Source organism: Dryas octopetala, chromosome 1 (assembly GCF_963921425.1).
Source record: "Dryas octopetala chromosome 1, drDryOcto1.1, whole genome shotgun sequence".
Classification (NCBI taxonomy): domain Eukaryota; kingdom Viridiplantae; phylum Streptophyta; class Magnoliopsida; order Rosales; family Rosaceae; genus Dryas; species Dryas octopetala.
The window spans coordinates 1919272-1931585 of NC_141366.1; the positions used below are offsets into that span (position 1 = coordinate 1919272).

Sequence of the window (12314 nt, forward strand, 5' to 3'; positions counted from 1 at the left end):
CGGACGGTGAGAATAAGTTAATTTGTTAGCAAAATTTTACTTTTCCTAAATTTGCAATTTGTTTTGCATTAATTTGAATTTCTTGAAATAATTTGTAAAAGAAAATAACGATACATAACGAATTATTTTAAGTTTTGTAAAGATTAGTTAACTTTTTTTTTTTGAGGGAGTTACCTAAAATATCTTAAAGCGACATTGGTAACCTTAAAAATTTCTATTTATCCTTATAATGTCTCCAAAATATTTATCAGGAAGTAAATTTCTAATATTTTTCATCTTTTTGGAAAATTATATATTGTTTAAAGTTTAGAAATTGGGTCACAAAAAAAAAAATTTGAATTTTTTGCTTGTGTATTTAGCTATTGATAGGTAAGTTCAAATGAAAGAAATTATGTCTCCAACATGATTTGATTGAATTTCCTGACCAACTTTCGAATGCACAAGATAATAGTAATATATATTTATTTCTTTTATTTGTTACATAAAAAATTTTGAAATTGAAAAAAGAAAATTCTATTGATGAAAAATATAAAAGTTATTCTTAACCTTATCAAAATTAAAAAAGAAAACGAAAAAAGGAAATTAGAACAAACGGATTTTGGCGGACCCGGCCCGGATGGATCATAAGACCCAGCAAAACCCTAGTGGAAAGGCGCATATATATCGTCCCTGTATATAAGAAGCCCTAAAAGGCCGCCGAAGCGTTGCCAGCAGAAGCTCAGATCGAGACGGCTTAGGGTTCACTTCCCCGAAACCAATCAACCACCATGGTAAGTAAACCTTGTCTACCCCTTAATCTCTATCCCAATTCACACGCATCATCGTCATCCTTATCTCTCTTACTCTGTATATGTCTCTGTTTGCAGACTTTCAAGCGAAGAAATGGCGGGCGAAACAAGCATGGCCGTGGCCACGTGAAGTTCATTCGCTGCTCCAACTGTGGAAAATGCTGCCCTAAGGTGCCTTCACTTTTCCTTTCGTTTGTCATGGAAGTTTAAATATTTAGAACTTAGAAGCTTTAATTTATTGGGTTCAATATGTTTTTTCTAGCTTTATTGGAATTTTAAGTTGGTTTTGCCTTTTTGATTAGTTTTAAGGTTCATTTTGTATCGGGTTTGTGTGAATTAGGACAAAGCTATCAAGAGGTTTCTGGTCAGGAACATTGTTGAGCAAGCTGCTGTTAGGGATGTTCAGGAGGCTTGTGTTTATGATGGTAATTTTGTTTCTTTTTCTGTTTAATGTTGCAATTTTCTCCTTCATAGTGTTGTAATATTTGTATTCAACTCTGATGATGTGCTGATAATGCTTTACTGGTAATATTATTTGAAGCTTACACTCTTCCTAAGCTGTATGCAAAGATGCAATACTGTGTTTCTTGCGCCATCCACTCCCACGTTGTGAGGGTTCGATCTCGGGAGAAGAGAAGAAGCCGTGAACCCCCTCAGCGTTTCAGGCGCCGGGTATGTTCTAAATTTCATCGCCATGTGAATGTATCTGTTATTTGTTTTTGGGAGTCTGCCTCTATGCAATTTAGATTGTGGTTCAGTGTGAGAATTAATTTTGAGTCCAATGATTTCTGGTTTTTCAGCTCTTGTAGTTTTTTTGAATTTGGTGTCTGGCATTGAAACATTATACGTTCTGATTTTTGTCCAGGAGTCTATTTTGTACATGCTTAATGATATTATGAGTAACAGACCTGATGCCATGATGAATTTCTTCAATTAGGTTCATATGTTTAGCCAAATGCAAGGATTTAGTCTTTGTTTCATATGCATTCTCGTTTTCTTTGGATACTATCAGGACTTCCATGTACATTTTTTTTTAATATAGGAATAGGCTGAATAGCAAGCAAGATTTGGTATTTAATTTTAGATACAAAGGCCTTTGTGTTGAAGTTGTCAAAGTTCCAAGGATTTGTTCCCTCTAGAAGCCCTGGTACTAATCATCTTTGTGCATGTTTTGTAAGCTCCGAGTGAAACTTAGGTTGCCTTTTTCTTCCAGGTTCTTATTTTGATCATGAAGAAATTGAAGGGTATAGTTTTCAAATTTGACTAGTTGCACTTAAGACAGTATTTGGTTGTTTGATCTTTGTATTTTCTTTCTATGAGAATTTAAAGAGCCAAAATGCATTACCAATGGTTTTTAGTTGGAATTTTTCATCACCTAATGCAAGTAGTTCCTTATTATATTTACTATCAGAGTATTTTTCCTGTTTTAAGTTTTTATATATGCGTTTGATTTTTGTATTAGGGTGTTCTATTTTCCAGTCATAATAAGTTTTTAGTTGCCTATATTCAGATAATCAATTTTTGTATAAACACGTGCTCTCCCCCTTCCTCTCTCTCTCAAACTTCCATCCCTCCCCATATCAAATTTTTTCCCCGTATCAAATTTTTCTTTGAATGGCTGGATTGTTCCTACAAAGAAGCAGAATTTGATAAATATTAGTTATTTGAGACTAGTTAATATGGAACATTTTCTCGATAAAGCCATTATAAGAATTATTATTTATAAATTTGCTTTCCTCCTTCAATTTCTTCTAGTTAACCTTTGTATTCTGTTTTGTGCATATCAGGAGGATATGCCTAGGCCTGGTGGGCCTGGTGCACCTGGTGGACCTGGTCAGGCTCCACGCCCTACTGGAGTGCCAACTGCTCGTCCATGAAAAGACACTGCATCTGCTGCTCTATTGCTTTGAGGATGTGCATTGAGGCTATTACTTTTGGCTTCTGCCTTGCAACATTTTCAATTTATTTTTGAATGTATCTTCGACTCTGATTATGACTTGTGTGTAATAGTTGCATGTTATTTTAGTCTTATATGCCAGTGTCATGTTTTGCCAAGGTAATTGGAAAAGTTAGCAGGTGATTCAAAACTCCGATTTTCTCTTAGTATGCAGTATGAAGTGGAATTTTTATCTGTTTTCATCAAATTTTGTTTGGATAGTCTTGACTTGTTTCCATATACTCCTTATACTCTCTTTGCACTTTTGAAAACATAATTTATCAAACACTCAACTGTTTTATTTTACAGCTGATTTTACTTCACAGCTGTTTTTTCTCACAACAATACCAAATTGGTCCTTAATTGAAGGGGGTTTTTTTTTTTTAACCTCACCAAGCTATCCCTTTAACCATGGTTTAAATTTGACCTTCTCATTTGATTAATTGAATTGGAAAGAGCAATGCTTGGGTCCTCAAACATAAGGACCAACCTTGCTAATCAAATGAGCTTATAATGAGATTTATCATCCTAAATTATTTATTTATTTATTTTTTTAATGGTAGAGTTTAGTTAATTGGCCTGAGGACAAGGTTGATTTTCAAACATAAGGATCTAAACATTATTAAATTTCCGAAATTTGTACATTGGTGTTTCCAAGGTTTATGAGTCTAGATTTTAGAAGCATGCATGGAATGCTACTGAGTTATAAATATGAAATATAAAGCAGTTTAATGGTCATTTACAAGGATTATTCAATTTGCCCAAAGAATTTTTCTTTGGTTAATCAATCTAATATGAACGGTACAAATTTTAAAATTAAGCTGCCTTTTTCATTTCTGTTTCAGGTGCTGTTGTTATTTGTTGAACCACGGAAATAACATGTGGATGCATTTTGTTTTATGTTTGAAACTTGTCTTGATGAAGATGCTTGCAGTTTCTGATAGGCACTGTTGAAATCTATTGTTTTTCTTGGTCTTTGAAAATGTCTGTTAAAGCAGGCAAGCCAAATACGTTACTTTGGAATTTAGTAAATAGAAGACACTGGGTTTTGCATTTTAAGGAGATAAGGACTAAGGAGGGATGGACAAGTCCGCATAGAAACAATTGAATGGGTATGCAGTTGATGCAGAGTTAGATGCCTTGGTGTTGCAGGCATTTGATGCCAGGTCTTCTTGCCAAACGTACATGTGTTGCCTTTCTAATTTGCTAATGTTGCTGCTTTTGCTGATAAGTATGATCATCAACTTTTAAAAGGTCAAAAGCATGATACCCCACCCACTGAATATTCAATGAAACCATGTGCACTGCATCCAAATCCATAGAGAATGTAATAATGCTTAGTGGGATAAAGATAATCAGCAGGCTAGGAAGAGTGGTCTACCTGGAATTTATCTCCTTCTTATGTAAAAGGGGTAATTTCTTGTATTTAGTAGAATTTTATTTGTTTATATTTGGATAAATTCTAAACGTCTTTTATCTCTAACAATTAATATATTTATCATATGTTTTTAACCTAAGATGTTATTATATTGTCAACTCGAGTATTAATGAAAAGAAGATATCAAATTAGCATTGTATATGATGGTTACATTTGCTTTTATTCTCATAATATATATATGTGTAACTCATTTTTATATGATAAGATTCATTTGTATGTTATGAAATAGAGGTGATATGTCCTTATCATATACAAATTTTTTTTCTCATTTGTAATTATGTAGGTGATCATGAATTGTTAATATATATATTAGTCCTATAAGTGGTTGATCTCGTGGTCGCATGTATGAGTGATTATCACAAGCAAAGTTAGATCAAACGGTTGACAATCACATACGCATCCACAAATATCAAGAGGAAAAAATAGGTTTAGGAAAAGACAAAATGTACAAGTCAAATATAGGAATAGGCAACAAAAAGAGAAAAGTCATATATAGGAATAATTCTCTAAGGATATACGGTTAAAGGAGGAAGTAAACGACGTCGTAGAAGGAGAGGATGGAAGGTTTAAACGTCATGGTGTTGTGGTGTCGTCACCGTGCTGCGGTGTCTTTGCCGCATATCGGGTTTCGTATTGCGTATTCCCCCTCGCGCCTCGCGCCCTCGCGCTTGCATTGCGTCGCGTCGCTTTACGGCAGCAGACGTGAAATCGAGACTTGCTCTCTGAGAAAAACAAAAAACTGAAAAGAAAAAAAAAAAAAAAACGAAAAGAGAGAGAAGAGAGGCTTTGGGGGGGTTTTTTAAGTTTTTCCAGAAAAAAGAAAAAAAAAAAAAAACAGAATTATTACAGAAAAGTGAGAAAACGAAACTATTGGTTCCGTTCCGTTCCAAACAGACCCTCCCTCCCTTTCTCTTCATTTTCTCCATTTTCCCGATCCTCTCCGACTCTCCTCCTCTTGACGACGTCGTTCCATTCCATTCCACTGTTCCTCTTGAACCTACCCACAATTGAATCATGGCTCATCTTCAAGTTTGTTCGCCGCACCCCAACGGCGTCGTATTAAGGGAAGATTGTCCCTGCACTTCACCGCCCTCGTCGCCATTGCCGCCCTCCATTGGGCCCGAGTCTTGGGCCAGGGCTGAGCAGACCACCCACGACATAGTCTCAAAGATTCAGCCCACTCTGGTGGCCCACCAGAAGAGGAAGGACATCATTCAATATGTACAGAGTCTCATCACATGTAACGTGGGGTGTCAGGTAATTACAGATATGCAAATGTTTCTTTCAACCCCAGTTTTCAATCTTGGGTGGTGTTTATTTCTATGGAATATGTTTGTAATGGGTATAGCCTTTATGAGTTGCTGTCCTCTTTGAATTCCTTTATTTTTTTAGCTGTCTAGATTGTTGCTGTTGTTGTTGGAAACTAGTGTTACTTGTGATTGGTAAGTGGAATGAACTTTTTTTCAAGAAAATTCTCAGGAGTTAATTTGGGTATTAATTTGTTTTGAAGGCCTGCATTGACGGGCTGATGGGTTCTTCTTAATTGGCTTAAAAGTAGGAATTTGCCTATTCAAATTGTCATCTAATGATCCATTATAGAAAACTAGAATGCACTGTTGTTTTCTAGTTTCTTGTTATACAGGAGCCAGTGATGCTGCTAATGTTGTTTCTTAGTTTATCCATGTGATTGAATTGGTTATAAGTTACGGCTGCAATTTTGTATTGTTGTTAATCTCACAGGTTTTTCCTTATGGGTCAGTTCCATTGAAAACATATCTTCCTGATGGAGATATTGATTTGACGGCATTTGGCAGTGCAAACATTGAGGATGCCTTTGTAACTGATGTTCATGCTGTTCTGAAGGGAGAGGAGAATAATGAAGCTGCTCCGTATCATGTGAAGGATGTCCATTTAATTGATGCTGAGGTTCTTCCCACCTTGATGCCTTAATTTTTTTGGGAACCTTCAGTTGAAAACATTTGCAATTCCATATAGGATTAGATTTGGAGTCTTGCTTGCATGTAGGTATCACTATACAATTTAATCTCTGGCATTTTTCTTTTCTTTTGCATCACTATACAATATTTTTCTTATATTCTGATTCTTTTCTTTTGTGCTTTCTTGATTCCTGGAATACATCAGCTTCTTCTATTTTTGTGGCAATGTGTATTTGGGAGGATTTTGAGATTGATGTTTTTTACTCTGTGCAATTTTTTGCAGACTTACTGTGACCTTTTCCATAGTGTAGAATAAAGTAGTTATTATTAGGAAGCCGGTCCGCAAATGACTGTTTTGCTAAATGTTTTCAATTTTCTTTGGAGCTTTGTTTCTTTCAAACTTTGTCTTGACTGGTTATGTTAGTTTATCTTGATGTCTCTCTTAAAAACAAAGTTTATATTCATGTCGTACATTGTATTATTCCTCTCTAAAGTCAAGGCAGATTCCTCCTGTTGTATTACCCTTATTTCTGTACAATTTGAACACAATTGTTGCCTTACTTTGCTATTTGCTTCAATTTTAGTTAAACAGTTTTAAATCCTTACACCACCTCTACCTTAGTAGGGAAAAGTTTCTGATGTTCATGTTTGGACATTATGGAACTCAAAATCTCTACAAATTTTGTTGTGTTTTTATTTTTTCATGTCTTAAATCAAGGTTCCTTGTTGATTGATGATGCTCCTAGGCTGATAGATATGCCATAATTTGCCTAGTTATACTATTTTTTAAATTCCAGATGTGAGTTCACATTTTTAAAATTTTGGGAATGTTGGCTGCAGGTTAAGCTTGTGAAATGCATTGTACAAAATATAGTAGTAGATATATCCTTCAATCAGTTAGGAGGACTTTGTACACTACGCTTTCTTGAACAGGTATGATCAAATTAAATTGTGATCTTTAGCTTTGATTGCTATTGTTATGTTGCATATAAATGAGTCAGATGATTCCATTCTTGTTATAATGATTCCACCCATGTTGCTTGTTCTGCAGGTTGATCACTATATTGGCAAAGACCATCTTTTCAAACGCAGCATTATTCTGATAAAAGCCTGGTGCTACTATGAGAGTCGTCTTCTTGGTGCCCCTCATGGTTTGATTTCAACATATGCTTTGGAAACGTTAGTCCTATATATTTTCCATCTTTTTCATTCTTCTCTAGATGGCCCTTTAGCGGTGAGTACTTGTACAAATCAACTTTGAGTCCTATATATTTAAATACATAGATTAGTTCAAGCATTTAATTGTGTTTCATTTTTGTAGGTCCTTTATAGATTTTTGGAATACTTCAGCAAATTTGATTGGCAGAACTATTGTATAAGTTTAAATGGACCAGTATGCAAATCGTCCCTGCCTGATATAGTGGGTAAGAGATATCCTTTTGTGCTTGTGATGTTGGGTGGCTTTATTTGTATTTTCTTGGTCTCTCACTCACTCACTCACTCACTCACTCACTCACTCTCTCTCTCTCTCTCTCTCTCTCTCTCTCTCTCTCTCTCTCTCTCTCTCTCTCTCTCTCTCTCTCTCTCTCTCTCTCTCTCTCTCTCACAGCAGCTGAAGTACCAGAAAATGGGAGGAATGATCTACTGCTAAGTGAAGAATTTATTAGAAATTGTGTGGATATGTTCTCTGTTCCAACAAAGGGGTGTGAGACAAACTCGCGAGCTTTTCCGCTGAAGCATCTTAATATAATCGATCCTCTAAAAGAGAACAACAACCTTGGGCGTAGTGTCAATAGAGGTATGCATCTGTTCTCTCTCTCTCTCTCTCTCTCTCTCTCTTGCTGCCGTGGAATTTTACCTGAGTACCTTGAACAATAGCTATATAGCCTTTCTACTTTCCAGTGTGTATGTGTTGTCACATTGTAATGACTGATAAGTTTTCTGCAGGTAGCTTCTATCGAATATGCAGTGCTTTTAAATATGGAGCTCGCAAGCTTGGCTGGATTCTTTCATTACCAGGAGAAAGAATAGAAGATGAGCTTAACAAGTTTTTTGCAAACACTTTGGATAGGGATAGAAGCAATTGTTGGACTAATGTGCAAAATACTGCCTTGTTGTTGGAGCTTGGTGGAGATTTTGACAATCACTGCTTGAAACTGCAATATGGTCCATTTTGCCATGGGTCTGCTACATCACCTCCTTTATTGCCCAGTCCACCCTTGTCACCTCAGCCATGGAAAGAGAATCCATGGGAATTTAACAATGAAGCCCTACAGTTCCAGCAGAATATTAATTCCCGAACTAACATAAATGGTGTTTCTTGGGGATCACATGCATACCATGCAAATGATTCCACTTTGTCAGCTGCTGCTTTCAGGGAAGAGAAGAAGAAACCACGAGGAACAGGGACGTACATCCCCAATGCGGTAGTGGAATTTTTGTTTTCTATAGTATAATTTTCCTGAGTTGCAATCCTGTAATCTTTGTATACATGGGCTATTTTTGGGTTTTTGTTTTATATTGAGTCATTCACATGAGGACTACAGTCCAGTTATTATGGTTTCCATAATCTTATGGTTATCTGCTTACAGTCTTTTCAGAGTTATCGTCCCTACAAGGATAGGCTGTTTCCTGGAAAGGGAAGGAAACAGGCAGCAGGAACTTGTTTTCCATTGCAGAGACACACTTTTAGTTATGGCTTTGCTGCAGCCCCTCAAGAATCGATCTCACCTGGAGAATGCAACCATGAGCTCTCAGAAGCCGCATACCCAGTTCTTGTTCACGGAAACTCTGCAACATCAGATTACCATCAACCTCACCTTTCAATGTGGGAGTCTTCCCATGACAATGGTTTCTCCAACTTCCCAGAGAAACTTGAGTCTAGATCTTCATCCCCTCAATCATGGGCAGCACCCATGCCAGAAGTGGACAGTCAATCAGAGTTATCAGGAGCCATTGAGGAGAGGTAGTTGGAATTCGTAATTTGAAAGTTTTCCTGCCAAGGGCAACCGTATATAGGATGGTTAATAACTTTTCCACTAAAGCTCTATTACTGTTTGTGTCTCCAGGATTGACGAGCAGTCATACCATCTGAAGAATGAAGATGATTTTCCCCCGCTCACCCCTCAAGTGCCTTTGAAGGATGGATTGTGCATCACAGAATGAAGACACTTATAACTGTAGGTGCTAACACACTAGCTGGGTCTCTGGGAAGAGCTCTTCCCCTTCCCCCCACCAGAGTCGGGGTCATCTCCTCTGTTGTTGGTTTGATGTAGAATACACATTTTGTACATTCTCGTTTGTTTTTCATCTTCCATATCTACGTGCACATCTGTGTGCTTTCACTGGGTTGGGTGGATGTATATATGGGGTGAAGTTCGCCCCTAATGTGGTCTTCCCTCCCAAACGTTATCATTTCGGTTAGATATTCGTTAGTACACACATGATGAAATCTATAGATGTCACGATGACAATTTTGGTTTAGTTGTGAATTTGACATAGTTTCTCTTGGTAGAGACTAGAGAGGATACTACCTATTTTAAGTCGAGCTGTGGCACAAGCTATGAACCAAGTTCCAACCATATGGGAACCATGTGCTGCTCGACACCTGGTGAACAAAATTGAGCACTAGAGAAAGGGAATTTTCATGAAATAACCATATTTATTGAAGACTAAATTTTTCAATATTTCCCATGTATATCGATCTAGTCATACTTTCGACTCTAGGTATTTGGTCCTTTCACAACTGAAACAAGTTGTAATCTTCATTATCGCACCAATTCCCCTCTTCTTCGTATGGTGGGCTGGCTTGTTAAAATTTTGGGAGATGGTTCTCACATATAATTATTAAGATCTCCAATTAATATCATCAACGAGCACCAGTGGTCTAGTGGTAGAATAGTACCCTGCCACGGTACAGACCCGGGTTCGATTCCCGGCTGGTGCATGCATGGTTTTTTTGTTCGTTTTCAAAAAATGATAAATTTATATAGCATAAATATTGTCCAATGTCCCCCCATATTCCTATTCAAACCAGACCACGTGGCGGTTGATGCATCATGTCATATAAATAATGAATTACGTGAATTAATGGCTAATAGAGATGCAATGCTGATTGTGACCACCTAACCACAAACCACACTCAGAATAATGAATATGGTGGATTGGGAAGAAACAAAATACGTCCTACTTAGGTTGCTTACCCTTTGAATAGGAAGACTTGATCATTACAAGGACAACATCTTCGCTCACCATCAAACTTCAACTTCACTCAAATTGGCTATATCCATTTGATCTGTCCATTTCCTTGTTCTTTCACATCACACAAAAGTCTTCCCAACCATCAACCTCTTGCTAGTTCCACACTTTCATGCTATGCAGAAATGACTGCACCCAAAAAAAAAAAAAAACAAAAATATTGTGGGCCCTCTCAACTCAACTCAAATTATGCATTTTTTAATTTTAATTGAGAGAAATGGCCTTTATGTGTAGGTTGTACATACACGATTAATTAATGTAAGCAATTGTAATACAAGATAGAGTCCGATCTCTACACTATTTATTTTCACTTTAAAATAAGTGACTATTTATCACGAACGATAGATCACTATTAGAAGTCTATTCTAATCTAACCCTAATTCAGTGTACATTGTTAATCGCCATATATTATAAATATATACCATGTAATCATGCACTAGTTTATGGATCATGACAAGAAAAAGAAAGATATTTGATGCATATTGAAAAAGTTACACACAGAGCTAGGTTTTGAATAATGGGCACAGCCTCCTACTGTTCAGCTGCTAAGTCTCACACTCTCACCATGAAACAATCATTGTGTATTTGTGTTGTCGTAATTAAATTTAACACTGCATAATTACACTTTAATATTGCAACTGGTTGAGTTGGACTAAGAACATAACTTATTTTGTGGTCATTGTTTGAATATATAACTGGATTTGGTAACCAAATAGCTCCAGTACTTAAAATGAATTTCACATGTTTAATTAATGTTTTCAAATATTTAATTCATTAGGTACACTGACTTGCATTATAACCCATATAAATTAACATAACAAAACATTACTTAAATGTTTTAATTCTGATATTATGGTCCTCACCTGTCTCGTCTAAATGCATACTAGGTTGGTAAGTTGGCAGATTTTATTGGTCAGTTTTTATTGAGGAGTTAAATTTTAGATTTTGAAAAAATTTTGAGGGTTAAATAATATGAAAATTTCAAAACAAATTTTAAAAGAATTTTTTATTTCGTTTTAATAATATTTCGAAACTTCAAAAAAATGAAAAAATTTCAAAATTTTTGAAATTTAATTCAATGGTTTCTATCAACACGTTTTTTTTTAATCCAATGCAAAACAGAGGGGGAATAGTGAGATGGCCTGTACGGTCAACCACATAATATATATATATTTTTTGGTATAAAATTTTTGATGATGAATCACAGGCTTCATAACTTAATTAATTTATCTGAACCACACAGAGACAATGACATTGACGTCATGCTCAGATATGATGATTAAAGGGCAATATGGGTCCAGAATTTAAAAAAGAAATTGTTAAGAAAAAAAGGATAAGAATAGAATAGGTGGAGTGGCGGGACCCTTAATTATGAAATGCATGAAAAGATAATTAAAGAGGACGATTGATTTGTCAACTCACTACTAAACCCTTGGGAGACTGAGATGGGCACCCTTAGTGGACGAATCCATCTAGCCCATTCAATAAGCATCATATCAATAAAATTTGAATTAAATTTAATAATTATGAATAATTTATTATCATATTTTTATATAGCAATTCTTAAAATAAGGTACAATTTTATATACCAACAAAGCAATTCTTAAATTTGATAGTTTTATTTAATTTAGCTACCAAATAAATGAGGTACAGTTTATTTGAGACTTAAAATATTATTCGAAGCAAAAGTTTATGTTAAATTAGTTGAAAATGTCATATAATTACCCATAAATTAATGTATCAAAATTTGATCCTTCTCTTCTCAAATAAAAAAAATTAATTTTAAATTCAAATATCAATAAATAAAAATGGTTTGTACATAACCTACAAATAATAAGGTTATGAAAATCATATTTTGTTATCCACATTCGCAATCACAATGTGTGGCGGTTGATAAATGATAAATCTATTAAAAATGAAGATAATAATTATTCCATTTGAAATTTAGAGTCGTATAG

At 35.5% G+C, this 12314-nt stretch overlaps 2 protein-coding genes and 1 non-coding gene across 8 annotated transcripts; all 3 read left to right on the forward strand.

Annotated features, from left to right (window-relative positions):
• Nucleotides 1–617: 617 nt before the first annotated feature.
• LOC147296252 (small ribosomal subunit protein eS26x-like) lies at nt 618–2943 on the forward strand. Its single transcript, XM_086246103.1, has 5 exons — nt 618–770; nt 867–959; nt 1129–1213; nt 1330–1460; nt 2576–2943. The coding sequence occupies exons 1-5, from the start codon at nt 768–770 to the stop codon at nt 2663–2665; spliced, it is 402 nt and encodes a 133-aa protein (XP_086102229.1). The 5' UTR covers nt 618–767; the 3' UTR covers nt 2666–2943.
• A 1809-nt stretch (nt 2944–4752) lies between these two features.
• LOC147296253 (uncharacterized) lies at nt 4753–9572 on the forward strand. 6 transcript variants are annotated; one of them, XM_086245922.1, is made up of 9 exons: nt 4753–5419; nt 5903–6088; nt 6940–7032; nt 7151–7333; nt 7421–7523; nt 7712–7897; nt 8047–8525; nt 8691–9064; nt 9144–9572. In XM_086245922.1, exons 1-9 carry the CDS (start codon nt 5177–5179, stop codon nt 9262–9264), a joined length of 1968 nt encoding a protein of 655 aa, XP_086102048.1. In that variant the 5' UTR covers nt 4753–5176; the 3' UTR covers nt 9265–9572. The 6 variants fall into 6 exon arrangements, with proteins under 6 accessions (XP_086102048.1, XP_086102047.1, XP_086102051.1 ...); XM_086245921.1 differs by having other exon boundaries at nt 4754–5419; nt 7709–7897; XM_086245923.1 differs by having other exon boundaries at nt 4755–5419; nt 7709–7897; nt 9168–9572.
• Nucleotides 9573–9974: 402 nt separating this feature from the next.
• TRNAG-GCC (transfer RNA glycine (anticodon GCC)) lies at nt 9975–10045 on the forward strand. Its single transcript has one exon. It is a non-coding gene; the product is annotated as a tRNA-Gly (tRNA).
• The last annotated feature ends 2269 nt before the right edge of the window (nt 10046–12314 follow it).

What these genes read in the sequence shown, in the direction of transcription:
- LOC147296252 (XM_086246103.1), top strand. An exon ending in GTGGAAAATGCTGCCCTAAG is followed by an intron (nt 960 to 1,128) that starts GTGCCTTCACTT and finishes TGTGTGAATTAG; the next exon opens with GACAAAGCTATCAAGAGGTT. An exon ending in GGAGGCTTGTGTTTATGATG is followed by an intron (nt 1,214 to 1,329) that starts GTAATTTTGTTT and finishes TATTATTTGAAG; the next exon opens with CTTACACTCTTCCTAAGCTG.
- LOC147296253 (XM_086245921.1), top strand. Translation starts at nt 5,177, where the DNA reads ATGGCTCATCTTCAAGTTTGTTCGCCGCACCCCAACGGCGTCGTATTA. An exon ending in TCCATTTAATTGATGCTGAG is followed by an intron (nt 6,089 to 6,939) that starts GTTCTTCCCACC and finishes TGTTGGCTGCAG; the next exon opens with GTTAAGCTTGTGAAATGCAT. An exon ending in CTCTAGATGGCCCTTTAGCG is followed by an intron (nt 7,334 to 7,420) that starts GTGAGTACTTGT and finishes TCATTTTTGTAG; the next exon opens with GTCCTTTATAGATTTTTGGA.